The sequence below is a fragment of the Cheilinus undulatus genome, linkage group 4 (genome assembly GCF_018320785.1).
Source record: "Cheilinus undulatus linkage group 4, ASM1832078v1, whole genome shotgun sequence".
Classification (NCBI taxonomy): Eukaryota; Metazoa; Chordata; class Actinopteri; order Labriformes; family Labridae; genus Cheilinus; species Cheilinus undulatus.
The window spans coordinates 30,333,009-30,347,232 of NC_054868.1; the positions used below are offsets into that span (position 1 = coordinate 30,333,009).

A 14,224-nucleotide genomic window follows, 5' to 3' on the forward strand; every position below is an offset into this window, starting at 1 on the left:
CTGGAGAAAACAATAGCATATATAAATAGGAACATAATCAGATCCCTCTCTCTCTCTTTCTCTATCTATCTCCCACACACACGCACTCTCTCTCTCTCTCTCTCTCACTCTCTCTCTCTCTCACACACACAAAGATGCGGGCAGATTTACAACCACCAGGCAGCAGTGAGTCCGTTCAGCGACCATGGAGCAACAAGACAAAGCTCAGACTGGAGACACATACAAGTTTGTGGCAGAGAAACCTGGGAGCAGATTAAGTGGGAAAGTCTTTTTCTATTAATGGAAACAAGGAAGAAAAGAAGAGAGGACAGTGCCAACAGAAAACCTGCCTAAAAACCTTCTTATGAGGATGAAACCAATGGTAGTGTTGAAGTGATTCAGTCTGCAGTGACACCTGGGTAAGTTTTTTCATCGTCATACTTTATTTTAGATTTTTATGCTGTTTTTCTCTGCATGGAGGATATTTAAAAGAAAACTAGTGAAGGGTTTAATTTATATTGCTCTGATGATAATGAAGTTATTCCCTGACTTTAAAAGTTTCTGTGACTTGGCTTTAAAGCTGAAAATGTCAGAATAGTTGTGGTTTCCGTTTTGTAATAGTTTTCCATGCGTGTTCTGCCTACTTAACTACTCAGAAAAGGAAGAAAAATCAATACTTAAACAAAACGTTCATGTGGCTGAGTAAGTCGACTGTAAAAAATGCAGGGAGTGTAAACAGATAGGGGAAAAGATTTTAAAGGCCAAAATCATTTTCAAGGTTAGGCTAGTTTTCAGCTCCCCTCCCAACATGCCCCAGCCCAGCCCCTACCCCTCTCCACTCCAAGCTGTCGATTATTCCTGCAGGCTTCAGATTGATTTTCAGCACTGGACAGCTCCTGTGGCCTCAATGAAACCTACACACGTCACAGCTGGTGCTTAGTTTGCAAACTGCCCCGTCATAACTTGTGCTTGCTCTGTGTGAACCATTGATTGGCATTTAAAAACTTCCTACTGCAGTGATGCATGTGCAAAGATGGAAACTCCACTCTTAGCTGCGTGGTTTTCAATACACATGTGATACACATTTCTGTGCTTGGCTTTGTGTCGTATTTCACAGGTGTTTAACTTCATCACTCCATTTATTCTTGATTTCTTCATCACTTTCATCCTGATCTTTTTATTGGTTCTACTCACAACCAATTCAGTTAAAAAAGTCGGAAATATTCACTTCATTCATGTTTGGCATTGACCCTAACAGACACTGTGGAGGGGGTGGGGTGCTGCTCTGTCAGTCATTTCAAACAAGACAAAGTCACATTTATTTGCATACATTTTTCCTAATCAATAAGCAAATTACCTCTAACTTTCCTTAATCCAATAACCATATTTTAAGATGACATTTACCTGACAGTCTTTCATCTGTTGTCTTTGTTTGTTGATATGTTTAAGGTAACTTACATTTGAAATATGAAACCCAGTTATAGGGAATTGTTTCTCCAGGGATACATATAAAACCTATATCTTTTACATGAAATATTTTCCTCTCTGCATTAAAATGAAAGTAACATTTAAAAACAAAAACGGACAGATTGAGGCACTTTTAATAAAACAACTAGTGCATCATCTTATAACCTGGAACATGTCTTATAGCTAAATGAACGTTATGTAAATAGAATAAAAAGTTCAACATTTGTCTGTAAACTGACTGAGGTGCAGCAGAGGTATAAATTCACAGAAAGTTATTTTACTGCAGTGAAGTGCTTTAAAGTTGAAGAGCAGCACTCAAGTAAATGTACTGAGTTACACCTCGAATCTCTTTTATAGCTGTTTAATTTTTGTGCTGTTAGGGTAGAGTCATTTCTAGTATTGTGTGTAGGTTGACTTAAGATCTGCTAAAACTAAATTCGCATGACTAACTTCACACAAAAATCCCTATTTTTACCTGTATGTAGGACTTAGACTGTGTGGACCCACAGCAGTCCTGAGGGACATGTAGGCCCTTTTTTATGACTCCATAAAGAGTGCGTGTTCACAGAGAGATGGGATGAAAGGAAATGAAAAAAAGGAAGAGCATGGCCAAAGGCAACTCACTGTTTTTTTTATATACTTTTGCCTCTTCATATGTATTTACAGTGAGAATGTACATTGTGTTTTATCACTCTTATGGCATGTACATCATCCCCTATTCTGTAAATAGCATTACATGTTGTAGTCACACTCACTGACGTAATAATCTCTTCATACCAATCTGCATGTATTCTCACACCCTGTCAAACGTGATGACTGATGGCTTCATACCTCTGAAACCAGACTTCACAAATTATTTTTTTACTGAATTATCTTTTTCTTTTCTTTCTTTCTTTCTTTCTTTCTTTCTTTCTTTCTTTCTCATCCCTCTCTCCCTCCCCTTCTGATATCATCAGATCTCAGATTACACATAAGGACTTAAGCCAGGTCACACAGCAACTGCCATCCACCTTTTGTATTGTTTGGATTTGGAGATTAAGGGTTGAAGTAATCTGCTATTTGATAAGGGCTTCCTCCACCCTCTCCTTTGTATTGGATTACACTATAATATACGTCAGTGTACTTCCTCTGACGTATTCAAATAAGAGCTCAATCAGGCACGAGTACTCCTCTCAGGGTCCTCTGCACACTATGTCACCAGCGAAATCTTTATTTGTGGTGGAATTAGAGGATTTTTTTGTGAGTTACTGAACACAAAGATCACCCAGGGCGAGGCCTTTGATCATCTCCCTTTTAACTGCTCCTCCTCACCAGTTGTCTATCATGCTTAAACCATCAGCACTCACTCTACACAGCAAATCAGCCCCAAAGAAAGCACTGAGATGTTGCAATGTTCAACATGATTCACATCTAAACTAAACTAAACTAAATGTTTAACAAGTGCTCATCTTTGCGCATCCATGACACAATTCCAGGGGGAGAGTGGCAGAAATTACTGGTTGATCATAGTTACTGTTTGAGTTGTCTTCGTCAGTGTTGATTTTGGCAGCTGTTTTTAATTTTAGTCTCTGTTTTAGTTTTTAGATGAAATGCATTTAAGTTTTAGTCACATTTGAGTCACTTCCACCCTTTTTAGTTTTAGTCTAGTTTTAGTTAAGGAAAACTCAAAAACATTTTAGTTCAGTTTTAGTCCATAAAAAGTCCTCACATTTTAGTCTTTACTTTTAGTCCAAGCATTTATTCTCTTGCCTAAATCTGGTACCAAATCATGGTACTGTGTTCTATGCATTCTGCTAAACCTGGGGTCCCTGCTTTCTACAGCTGAGAGGCAGAATAGCTACAGATGCACTGTTTTTGATAGATTTACCCACAGTGGAGAAATATCATCAGTGTTAATTTCGTCGACTAAAACTATGTCTAGAAATGTTCTTTGAAAGCATTTTTTTCCATGAAAAAAACTAAGACTAAGACTAACAAAAATTGATCTGTGATGACTAAAACTGACAAAAACTAAGTTTAGTTTTTCGTCAAGATGAGTAAAAACTGGACTAAAATGTGATTTATTTTTCATCGGACATTCAAAATGCGTGGTTTTTCTCCACTGTGGGTAAATCTGGTAAAAAAAAAAAGAAATACATCTATAGCTATTCTGTCTCTCAGCTGTAGAGAGCAGGGACCCCGAGTTTAGCAGAGTGCATAAAACACACTAGTATGACTTGGTACCAGATTTAGGCAAGGAAATAAATGCTTGGACTAAAAGTAAAGACTAAAATGTGAGGACTTTTTATGGACTAAAACTAGACTAAAATGTTTGGAGTTTTTGTCGACTAAAACTAGACTAAAACTAAAACTGATAGAAATGACTAAAATGTGACTAAAACTAAAATGCATTTAATTTAAAGACTAAAACTAAGGCTAAAATTAAAAATAGCTGCCAAAATTAACACTGTTGAGCATGCAAAGTAAAAATGAAAGAGAGAAAAAAAGAAGAAAAAACAATCAGTAATTAAACATAAATGAGAAATTACCGGGGTCAAAGAACAAATATCATCAAATCATTTAATTTATTAAACCTTATGTATTCCCATCAACTCTCCATGATTCAAAAATCTAACCTCAGCTGCGTAGATAGATCTTCGTTAGAAATGAGTCAAAAATAGTTTTGATGAGACACACATCATAAAACCAGTAACATGGGTTTTATATCCAACTCAAGCAACGTTTATGGTGTTATTTGTGAATTTGTGATTTGCACGTGACAGGCATTTCAGCAACTTTATAAGAGTTTTTGCATGTTTGGTCATTTTAATAAGTAATTCTTCTAAAACACCTGGTCCATGTAGGCCTTAAAAGCCAAACTATAGCATGAGAGCACGCTGAGTGTTTGCATGTATACGAGAAGAATCATTGTTGCTTAGTAGCTTTTGTGGTTTGTATAAAATTATGTAACAGCGTAATATGTCTCTTGGCAACAGGACATTTCATTATACAACATTATGTTATCAGATATTTTCCCTGTTTTATCCTGGTAGGTAGGGAAATGAAGAGTCCACTGGGCACCTTTCTAATATTTTAAAAACAACTGGACCTTTTCATCTTTACAAAACTCTACAAAGCTGTGTGCAATGTCCTCCGCAGCTGTCAGCAGAGCCTGTTATTAATGCTACAAATGGATTGTGAAGAAGAAAACGTACCTTTAATTACACCTTTGAGACAATACAATGTTTACTTTTGAATCGCATTGATAGTTGAAGTGAGTTTAATTTTGTTTTCTATCCTCTTCTACTGGAAACAAAACCTCATTTAGTTTTTAAGCAATTTTTTTGCAACTTACCCCTCACTTCTTATTTAAATGTTTACAGAAATGTTGATGTTTGATCAATCAGCAGATTTTTGTCTGTATTGTGTTAAAGCATGTGTTGTAATATCCGGCCATAAAATGAATCTTAACATCAAGACTTTCAACCAAATATAAAACTTGCTTGCAATACAACAATCAGGTGGTTCTAATGAAACATGCATTTCCTGTAAGCAACAGTGTCAGTGTGGGTATGAGAAGACAGACAGACAAATGTATGTGGTGTGTTGTGTTGTTCTAGCCGTACACATGTTGCTGCTGGCGCTGACATGGGACTGACCTGAGTGACCCGGCATACTGGCTGCCGTCTCAAAGGGCTCTGTGAGAAAATGTTGTGTTCCACGTAGAGAGAGGACTCTTTCCTCCAGCTGTGGAAGTCATTGAGCTGACGTAATCATCTGCCCTTTTGGGATTATCTAGTCCAAATCACTCCTCATCCAGCCAATCAGCAGCCAGTTCGTAACATCTGTCCTTGGTGTAACAGGAAAAAGAGTCTGGAAGGATCACACACATACACACACACACACAAGAGGGACACACACAGCACACATTACATGTCATCAAATCCCATCAAATCTGTACATGTGCTTGTGTTTGTATTGACGTGACATGATATTGAACCAAGGCTTTTAAAAATGCAGTTGTTAGAAATTTCCCCAAGACAACCGAGCGCCCCCTAAACTAATTTATCCGCCACGGTGATTCGCACACAAAAACAAAAGATAGGCTGATGATGCCATTTTATATCGCGTGTTGCTGGCCTTCTATTAGTTACGCAACTCAGTGCTTTTTGGTTCCCCAGCGTTCTGACATAATAAGCCACGCACCCTCCAACCTTGTCATCAGGCCAAACAGGAGATCAATTGTTCCTCTAACAGTAGATTACCACTGATTCATCTCTTTTTTAGACCTCTGTCCCTTCCACTGCCTGTCTGGTTTTCCACCCCTGGTTGGCTTGAAGGTCCCTAAGGGTAACCACTAGCAAGAGCCCCAATCAATAAGCTTTCATTACACAAAACTGTCTGGTCTGCCTCCATGCATTAGGGTAGGGCTAAAATTTACAGAAAGAGATTTTTGATTTTTCTGATTTTTCACTAGGCGGGCAGCACAGCTCAATGGATTGCATTGTCATCCTGTCAGTCAGTTTATTGCTATTATCCAGTCTAATATACAAATATTTGATAAATGACCATTGATTTTTTTTCCACAGAGATTCATGATCCACAGAGGACAAATCCATTATTTCTTGTGTTTTCTAAACTTCTGTTAATTCAACCATGGATAGTAAATTTGGCATTTCGAGGAAAACATCACAACTATTGAACAAATACTGTTTGTGAAGTTTGGATCCTGCAACTGTCAGGATGAACTCTAAAATTTTTGATTTTATCTGATGCAACGTTTTATCTGATGCAAGAAAATATAATGTTTTTGTGTGCTTAATATTAAGGTTTATTACCAAATAGCTTTGATATTACAATCATAATCATCCATACTTTGCTCACATGTATATTAAGGTTGGGTGGCAATACAATGATATGGTATCTAGAGGGATTTAACATAGTCAGGGTGTCCCTTTAATTGCCATCATAAAGATCTGCAGTTTAATATTTGTATGTTTATAATAAATGACTTGAGAGTGTGTGTCTGTTTCCAGCAGCACCACTGCCCTTGTAAAGATGCTGTCAAAGTGATGACAGCACAACTGTAAATGTTAATGATGTAGGGCTGTGAAATTCATCCAAATTTATATTTAATCTCAATATGTCCTACTGCAATTTCACAAATCACAGAAGCTGTAATATTTCGTTGACCTTAAATGTGTTTCGAAATACCAGTTTAATCAACAAATCATGCAAACATTCTAGTCCCAGTTTTCTCTAAAATAATCCTACTTTACTTTTAATATTATGACTCCTTTACACTGACTCACTAAAATGCACAGGAGAGCGATATCTTGGATTTCAATTGCCCAACAATCGAGCACTGACATTAAAGTCTCATTTTAGCCTTCTTGACAAACACTTACCTTCATGATCAGAAATTTAATCACAAAAGATCTATTTTTAGCTATTCTTAGCCTAGCATTCTTCATGGAAAAAAATAAACAATGTAAGTCATAGTTTCAGTTGATGACTGTCATTCATTCAAATGCAACACAGTTTCCAGTGAATCTTGTAAACACCACAATTAAAATCATTTCCATTGTCCCTGCAATAAAAAAATAGGGGTGGACGATTTGGGATAATAATCTAATTACGACCACCCCCCAATAATTTTTTAAGTTCCTCATCTTATGTATCTTTAACAAACAAGCTGTAAATAATTCTCTATCATAACACAAAATATTGGTAGGTTTAACTTTAAAAAAAAAATATCCAATGTAAACTTTTGATTTACTGCAAATTTAACATGAATTAATGTATTGAAGGGAATGGTGGTTTAATATTTCTTCTTATGTAAATAAAACAAAAATATAAATAAGGAAAGTATGATTTTCTGCACTTGAATATTTGCATGTCTCAAGCATAACATCTTTGCTAAACTGATATTTTAAAGACATTTTCAGTCAGGAAATAACATCCTCTGCAATTTGAAAATTGCAGTAGGACATATTGCGATTTCATCTTAATTTTCAATAACTAACCAGCCTTAAAAATACAATGCATCCTTAATTGTGTTTCTAAGACTTTGTAAAAGAGGGATTTTCTAAAATGATTAAATAAAACAAGTGTAGCATGCTCTGCACAGCGGCAACACCGGCAAATGCTTGGCCTGACCTTCTTCTTGTATGTCAGTTTAATCACATGGCTGTAATAACATTTACCATGGGAAAACTTTGCTAAGCTTTATTGGTATAAAGAAACGGAATATTGTGGAATCCTAATTCATACTAACACACTGAACAAAGGTGTCCTTGGTATATACTACATGCAACTGTAAACATAAGCATTCTGACACTGTTGCTGTGAATAGGTGACATTGTTACAGTAGTACTAGGGATTTAAACATGAGTCATACTTCTGTGTTGAAAATCTACACAACATACATCATCAGTCCATAAACCCTACACAGTGGCCTACAGACTTAGCCAATACTTAACTATATGTTGAACTATGCAGACCGCAAGCCCTGGGATTGGTCCACTGAGGAGTTTCGGGGACTGCATGCCTGGCATATTGTGTGTACTCTGTTGCGAGATAAAAGGTTGCAGACAATGAGCAAAGTCATCAAATCTATATAGTGACATCTGAAAATATCAGAAAGCGCATTTCCTCATCCATGTCTAAGTGTAGAAAAATAGACCCATCCTCTGCCTCAGCTGATTCAGTGACTGTGCACTCTGTCTACTCTGATGTATCCTCTCTTTAACTTTAGCAAAGATAGCAGTACAACCAACTGTTGCTCTGTATTTATGAACTATATCTCTAGCTTTATAGGCTCAGTTTCAATCAATATCATAAACACTTACAAAAAGATAGGTGTAGTGGTGCAGATCTCCCCTACCCCTCACCTCTCCACTGCTAGCATGACTGTATACTCTTACCAAGAATTGATCTGCTCTCAATTTTATCATTATAAGATATTTGTGTCCAGTAAACTCTTGTAAATGCTCCCTAAAGTTAAAGTAACAACCAGGGACCACTGGAGAAATATTATGGACACAAGTCCTTAAACTGACAGACCTGTCTATGCAGAAACATAGCAGCGGAAGTAAGGTTGAATTTATGGTCAAAACCTTTTTTTATTTTGAAACATGTTAATTTCTGATAAAGTATTAGGCTTTAACTTTTACCAAGTCATTGAGATACCAACTAAAGTAATTAATGCTGCTTTAAAAAATATATGTAAGCTGCATATATGAATGCAAATGAGAAAGGAGTTACAAATATTCAGTGAAAGACGGTGAGTGAATGGGGGGAGGGTGTACATCCTGCAGTGAGTGACAGGTGCTGACCCCCAGTATAGTCTTTGATGTTTTTGTTGCTGATATAGTGAATGTGTCACATTACATACATAATTGAAAAAAAGGCAAAGAATGTCATACAGTTTTGTACATTGTCTTGTCAGCCATACTTGCATAGTTCTTTTTACGTCTTGCCTTGCCTCCTGAGACCCCCTCCTGATATTAATCAATTGGTTCATGGGTCATACCAGGGCCAAGCCATCTCGGTTTACATGTTTATTGTCTGTTTCGTTTAGTTGAAAATGAATGGTATACTACTCATTTACATCTACATAACTTGTACCAAGTGAAGTTATGTTGTCATCTTTCACAGAAAATGTATCATGAGGAGGCAGCGCTGCTAACCAACACAAGACAGACCTGAGCTCATACTGCCTCCCTGTCCAGCTACAGTTCTTTAATGGTTGGAACTGCCCGCCCCAACCTACATTACTGCCCTCGCAGACACAGCCTGATGATCACCGGTGCCATGGGAGCGGTGCGAGTCAACAGGTAAGAGAGAAAATGGACAAACGGAAAATTTAGATTATTCGTGTTCCACTGTTCATTTGTGATTAACAGCTGAGACCATACAAATACAATACACTGTATCTAAAAGTTTGAATAATTCACTACTGCATTAGGGCAGAACAATTTAAAAAATGAATTAAATGTTAATTAATTTTACTTGTATTGCAAATTCAATATGAATGTTGTTTTTGAAGGGAATGACCTATTCTATATCATTCTTGTTTTTAATCAGATAAAAACATACCAAAAAAGAAAAAGAGGGTTTTTTAACTAGAGAAAAACCTGAAACTTGAATGTTTGCATGTGTAGAGCATAACATCTCTAAGCAAAATGATTGTGTAAAACTGGAATTTAACACACACGTCAGGTCAAAGAAATATTGCACCTTCAATTGCAGTGGGCCACATTATAGTTTAACCTAAATTCTGATCAACTGCTCAGCCTGAATTACATTGCAGATCAGATGCTGAACCTTTATAATCACTTAGGTTGCCAGTGTGTCAAAGGAGGACTCTATCTATCAAACAGCCGTTGAACAGTGTTTGACCTGACTTCCTGAAAAGTGGCAGGAAATCTGGATGATATCTTTGTATCACTGTTAACATTTTGAATTGCAGGCTTTTTTCCACCAAAAAACAACTCCCTTCATTGATTCACAGGGACTCTTTTAAGTAAGTGACCTAAAGGCAGTTTTTTAAGAGCTGGTGGATGTTAAAACTTCACCGTCCCTTTTGTAATTTCTTTGAACATAATGTAAGAATTATCCATGGCCTTCAGTGCAATGAAACTTTTTTACTCACAAAAGCAAGAATATATAATATTCAAAAGAGGGTTTTTTAATCTATAAACTATTCCATCATATCTAGAAAAACTACTCCCTAAACTCCTACTTCAAACATCAATAGTCCAGTTAGAGTTTCACCAACTATCAGTGAGAAATACAAGTGTCAGCAATGGATGGATTTCTCCACATGCTGATGTAGTTTACGTGTAGCAGTATTGATTGTTATACTTTGTTTATATATCATATTTTGCTGCATTTGCTATTCTTTTAAAAACTCAAATCAGAGGCAAAAGTAAAGGATTGCAGGTTTTTTCTATTTCTGAATTTAGAATAATCATTGCTATGATGAGTTAACAAGCTGACAATCTTGATTGGTAACTACTGTTCCAAAGCCACAGAGCTCATCATCAAACAAAACCATACAGTATATGGTTTTTGGGTATAAAGTTTCATTTTTTTCCTCAAAATAAATAGCATCTTTTATGTATAAAAATCCCAGATTGCATTCAAATAAATGTTAACGGTTGCAGCTCCAAGCTGTTCATTACACAATGTGGGAAATCTAATAGATTTTAAAGATGCATTGCTTTACACAGGTTAGTTCACAGCCCAACAATTCCTATCATGTTAGAAGACAAACTAGTTTTACTATAACAACACAAATCACTCTTCCACAGTTTAACAGCAGTGGCTTTATTCACCACATTGGCTTCACAAGCGATGACTCTCTTAGATAAATTTTCTCCCTGGTTCTTCCAGATACAGCATCGTTTCCACAGATGAAGATGCCCTGAAGATCTCCAGCCTGGGCCTCCACAACGGCCACAGCCCTCTGGCTCAGCAGACCCTGTCGGGGGCCTCCTGCATGCGGGGTGAAGAAGATGGTGAAGAGTGTCCGGGTAGTGATGAGGGAAGAGGGGCTTTGTCTTTGAGAGTGGCTAATGAACCCATCATGCACAAAAGCTGCCGTAATTCTCCTTCCTGTCGTCTGGATCTGGATATGAGCGTTGGCCGCCTGCGCAGTCGCTTTGTGAAAAAGAACGGTCAGTGCAATGTGGTGTTCAACAACATGGAGGATAAGCAAAGACGATACTTGGCCGATATTTTCACCACCTGTGTGGACATACGTTGGCGCTACCTGCTGCTCATTTTCACCAGTACCTTCCTTCTGTCTTGGTTGGTGTTCGGGTTCATTTTCTGGGGAGTGGCGCTTGCTCATGGAGACTTTAACATTCCTATTCCTGTAAAGGAAGGGGATCCTCGAAGCAGCACGGATGAGGAAAAAGACGAATGGCGGCCATGTATTCTTCACATCCAGGGTTTCATTGGGGCATTCCTCTTCTCCATAGAGACGCAAACCACCATTGGATATGGTTTTAGGTGTGTCACTGAGGAGTGCCCGATTGCTGTGGTGACTGTGGTGGTCCAGTCCATCGTGGGCTGCATTATTGACTCCTTCATGATCGGCACCATCATGGCAAAGATGGTGCGACCCAAAAAACGGGCACAAACATTGCTGTTCTCGCATCATGCGGTCATCGCCATGCGAGATGGTAAACTGTGCCTGATGTGGCGCCTGGGGAACATGCGCAAGAGCCACATTGTGGAAGCTCACGTTCGCGCTCAGCTAATAAAGCCCCATGTGACAGCAGAGGGTGAATACCTCCCTATGGAGCAAACAGACATTGATGTAGGCTATGATGATGGGCTGGATCGACTGTTTCTGGTGTCACCACTGGTGGTGGTCCATGAGATCAACAAGAACAGTCCTCTGTATAACTTGAGCCGCAACGACCTGCAGAAGGAGGAATTTGAGATCGTGGTCATCCTGGAGGGAATGGTGGAGGCCACGGCTATGACCACTCAGGCCCGTAGCTCCTACTTAGCCAAGGAGATCCTGTGGGGTCACCGTTTTGAGCCTGTGGTCTTCGAGCAGGGGGACCGTTACCATGTGGACTATTCCCGCTTTCATAAGACCTATGAAGTGCCATCTACGCCTCACTGCAGTGCCAGGGAATTGAGCCAGATGACTGGTCGAGGTGGGCAGTCCTCTTCTTCCAGCTCAAGTTTTTCCCAGTCTCCATCACCGTTTGCCCCAAGGGCAGCTCGGCACCTACTTGGCCCTCACTCCCCCAGTGCTTTCTGCTACGAGAACGAGGTAGCGCTGTGCTGCGGGGATGATGAGGATGAGGGGGCTGTAAAAGAGGAGCCAGCGAACATGATTGTAAGATGTGACAGAGAGGTAAAGATGAGAGAGGACATTCATTTGGGATTCAAAGAGACATTTGTAGAGGAGCAGACGGTGGAGATGCTTTGTGTTCTGGACTCAGAGAATCAGATCAACCTTGACAGACTACAGCCCACCCTACCTTTATACATCAGCAGAGAGTCAGGAGTTTGATCAATAGTAATGGCCGCCCTTCCATTTGCTTCCCCTCTTTGTCAGTGCGCATCCAACCAAAGTATTGAACAAATGTAATACACAAAGATGGACATAACTCAAAGTGTAACTCTGACGGCAGGACATTTCTGCAGGTCCACTCCTCTGCTATTCATCATTTGCACTGGTTTCAAATAAAATGCACTTTCAGTTGTAAGATCAGCATCCACAAAACGCACAGCTCATCCACTTTTTAACATGATGTCCTTTTTTTTCTCTCTCATCATAAAGGTATCTTTGAACAAGGTATCTTGTTTTATTGTGTTATTTAATATAACAGTGTAATCTACAGTTAATTCAAGCTTTTTGTTCTTGAGTTTCATTCAGTTTTTGTAAATATGCTTTGTTTAAATTTTAAAATGGTTATGCATCATATACAGGTACCTGTTCATAGGGGAAGATCTATTTATTTTAAAGGAAACGTAACAGAAATGCTCAACTTCACGCACTTATTTTTTCTGTGTAAAATAAACTGTTTCTGTATTTTAATCATCTGTCTTCCTGCCTGAGTTCTGTTATTTTTCATATTAAATAAATGAGCTATTTTGTTTTTCAAAAGTTGTCAGTTTGTTCCATCAGTGATGACAAGTTTGAACAAATTAAGATTTACCTATAAAACAGAATACAAATAGATATTTACAGAGAACAAGTATTCCTACTTTTATTAATCAACACAAACACACTGCAACAGTTTCCTGTTTTGTATGAATAAAGCACTTCATAAACAACACACGATTGTTGCTTTAATGGTCTTATTTGAGTCCACATTGCACATTTCTTCACCACCTTAACACTCAATCCATGATAACTATCACCTGTTTCTGATAAGACAAGGTAACACAATCTAATGTGTCTCATTTGTCAAAGCATGAATGTTTCTAGATGACTGTCTGGGCAAAGCAAGAGGATATATAGTACCATTCACCATTCCATGTCATAAAATGCCCTTTGAATTTTTTTTTTTATCCTGTAAGACACTAACATTTGTAAAAAAAAAAAAAAAAAAAAAAAAAAAAGAAAACTACTTGCATAAGCCTTCAGCTTCTGCTGCTTTCTAGGAAATGCATGCTAACGTGCCAAACTTAGACAGTGAAAATGCACAACAACAAGTTACTGTTAGCATACTGAAATTAGCACCTAGCATTATAGTGCTGCTGGCCTGAACCACTCAGGTAAAATGACAGCTTAGTTCCACATCATCCTCATGCTTATGTCCATGCCTGGTGCCAAAATTAACAAGGATGCATGATATTAAAGCAGATATTTCCAAACTCCAGATGAAACCAAGGTATTCACATTTTTCATTGTACAGAGCACCAAGTCTCTCCTGTACTAGAATTTATTTATCATATTTGTTACAGTATATGTATTTTAACATTTATAAATCGAGAGGAAGAACATTTGATTCTCCCATTTATAATTTTTCTATTATTTTTCAGTAATGAAAAACTGAACGAAATATATTTTGATTAAAAATTTATGGTGCTCTGGACAAGTATCTGCCCCTTCCTGATTACTTTCTTTTTTGCATTTTTGCCACATTTATATGTTTCAGATCATCAAACAAATTTTAATTCCAGACAGAGATAACCCACGCAAACACAAATGCAGTTTTTAAATGATGGTTTCCCTTTTTTTTTTTTTCAGGGAAAGCCATCCCAACCTGCCTGGCCCACTGTGAAAAAGTATTACCTTCAAACTGTTTTGTTTTTATCTTAC

General features: G+C 37.9%; 1 protein-coding gene across 1 annotated transcript; it reads left to right on the top strand.

The window, feature by feature from the left end:
* The first annotated feature begins 354 nt into the window (after window positions 1-354).
* LOC121508534 (ATP-sensitive inward rectifier potassium channel 12-like) lies at window positions 355-12,466 on the top strand. The gene is made up of 3 exons (XM_041785459.1): window positions 355-398; window positions 9,085-9,263; window positions 10,825-12,466. The coding sequence occupies exons 2-3, from the start codon at window positions 9,172-9,174 to the stop codon at window positions 12,464-12,466; spliced, it is 1,734 nt and encodes a 577-aa protein (XP_041641393.1). The 5' UTR covers window positions 355-398; window positions 9,085-9,171.
* The last annotated feature ends 1,758 nt before the right edge of the window (window positions 12,467-14,224 follow it).

What these genes read in the sequence shown, in the direction of transcription:
- LOC121508534 (XM_041785459.1), top strand. Translation starts at nt 9,172, where the DNA reads ATGGTTGGAACTGCCCGCCCCAACCTACATTACTGCCCTCGCAGACAC. An exon ending in GGAGCGGTGCGAGTCAACAG is followed by an intron (nt 9,264 to 10,824) that starts GTAAGAGAGAAA and finishes TGGTTCTTCCAG; the next exon opens with ATACAGCATCGTTTCCACAG.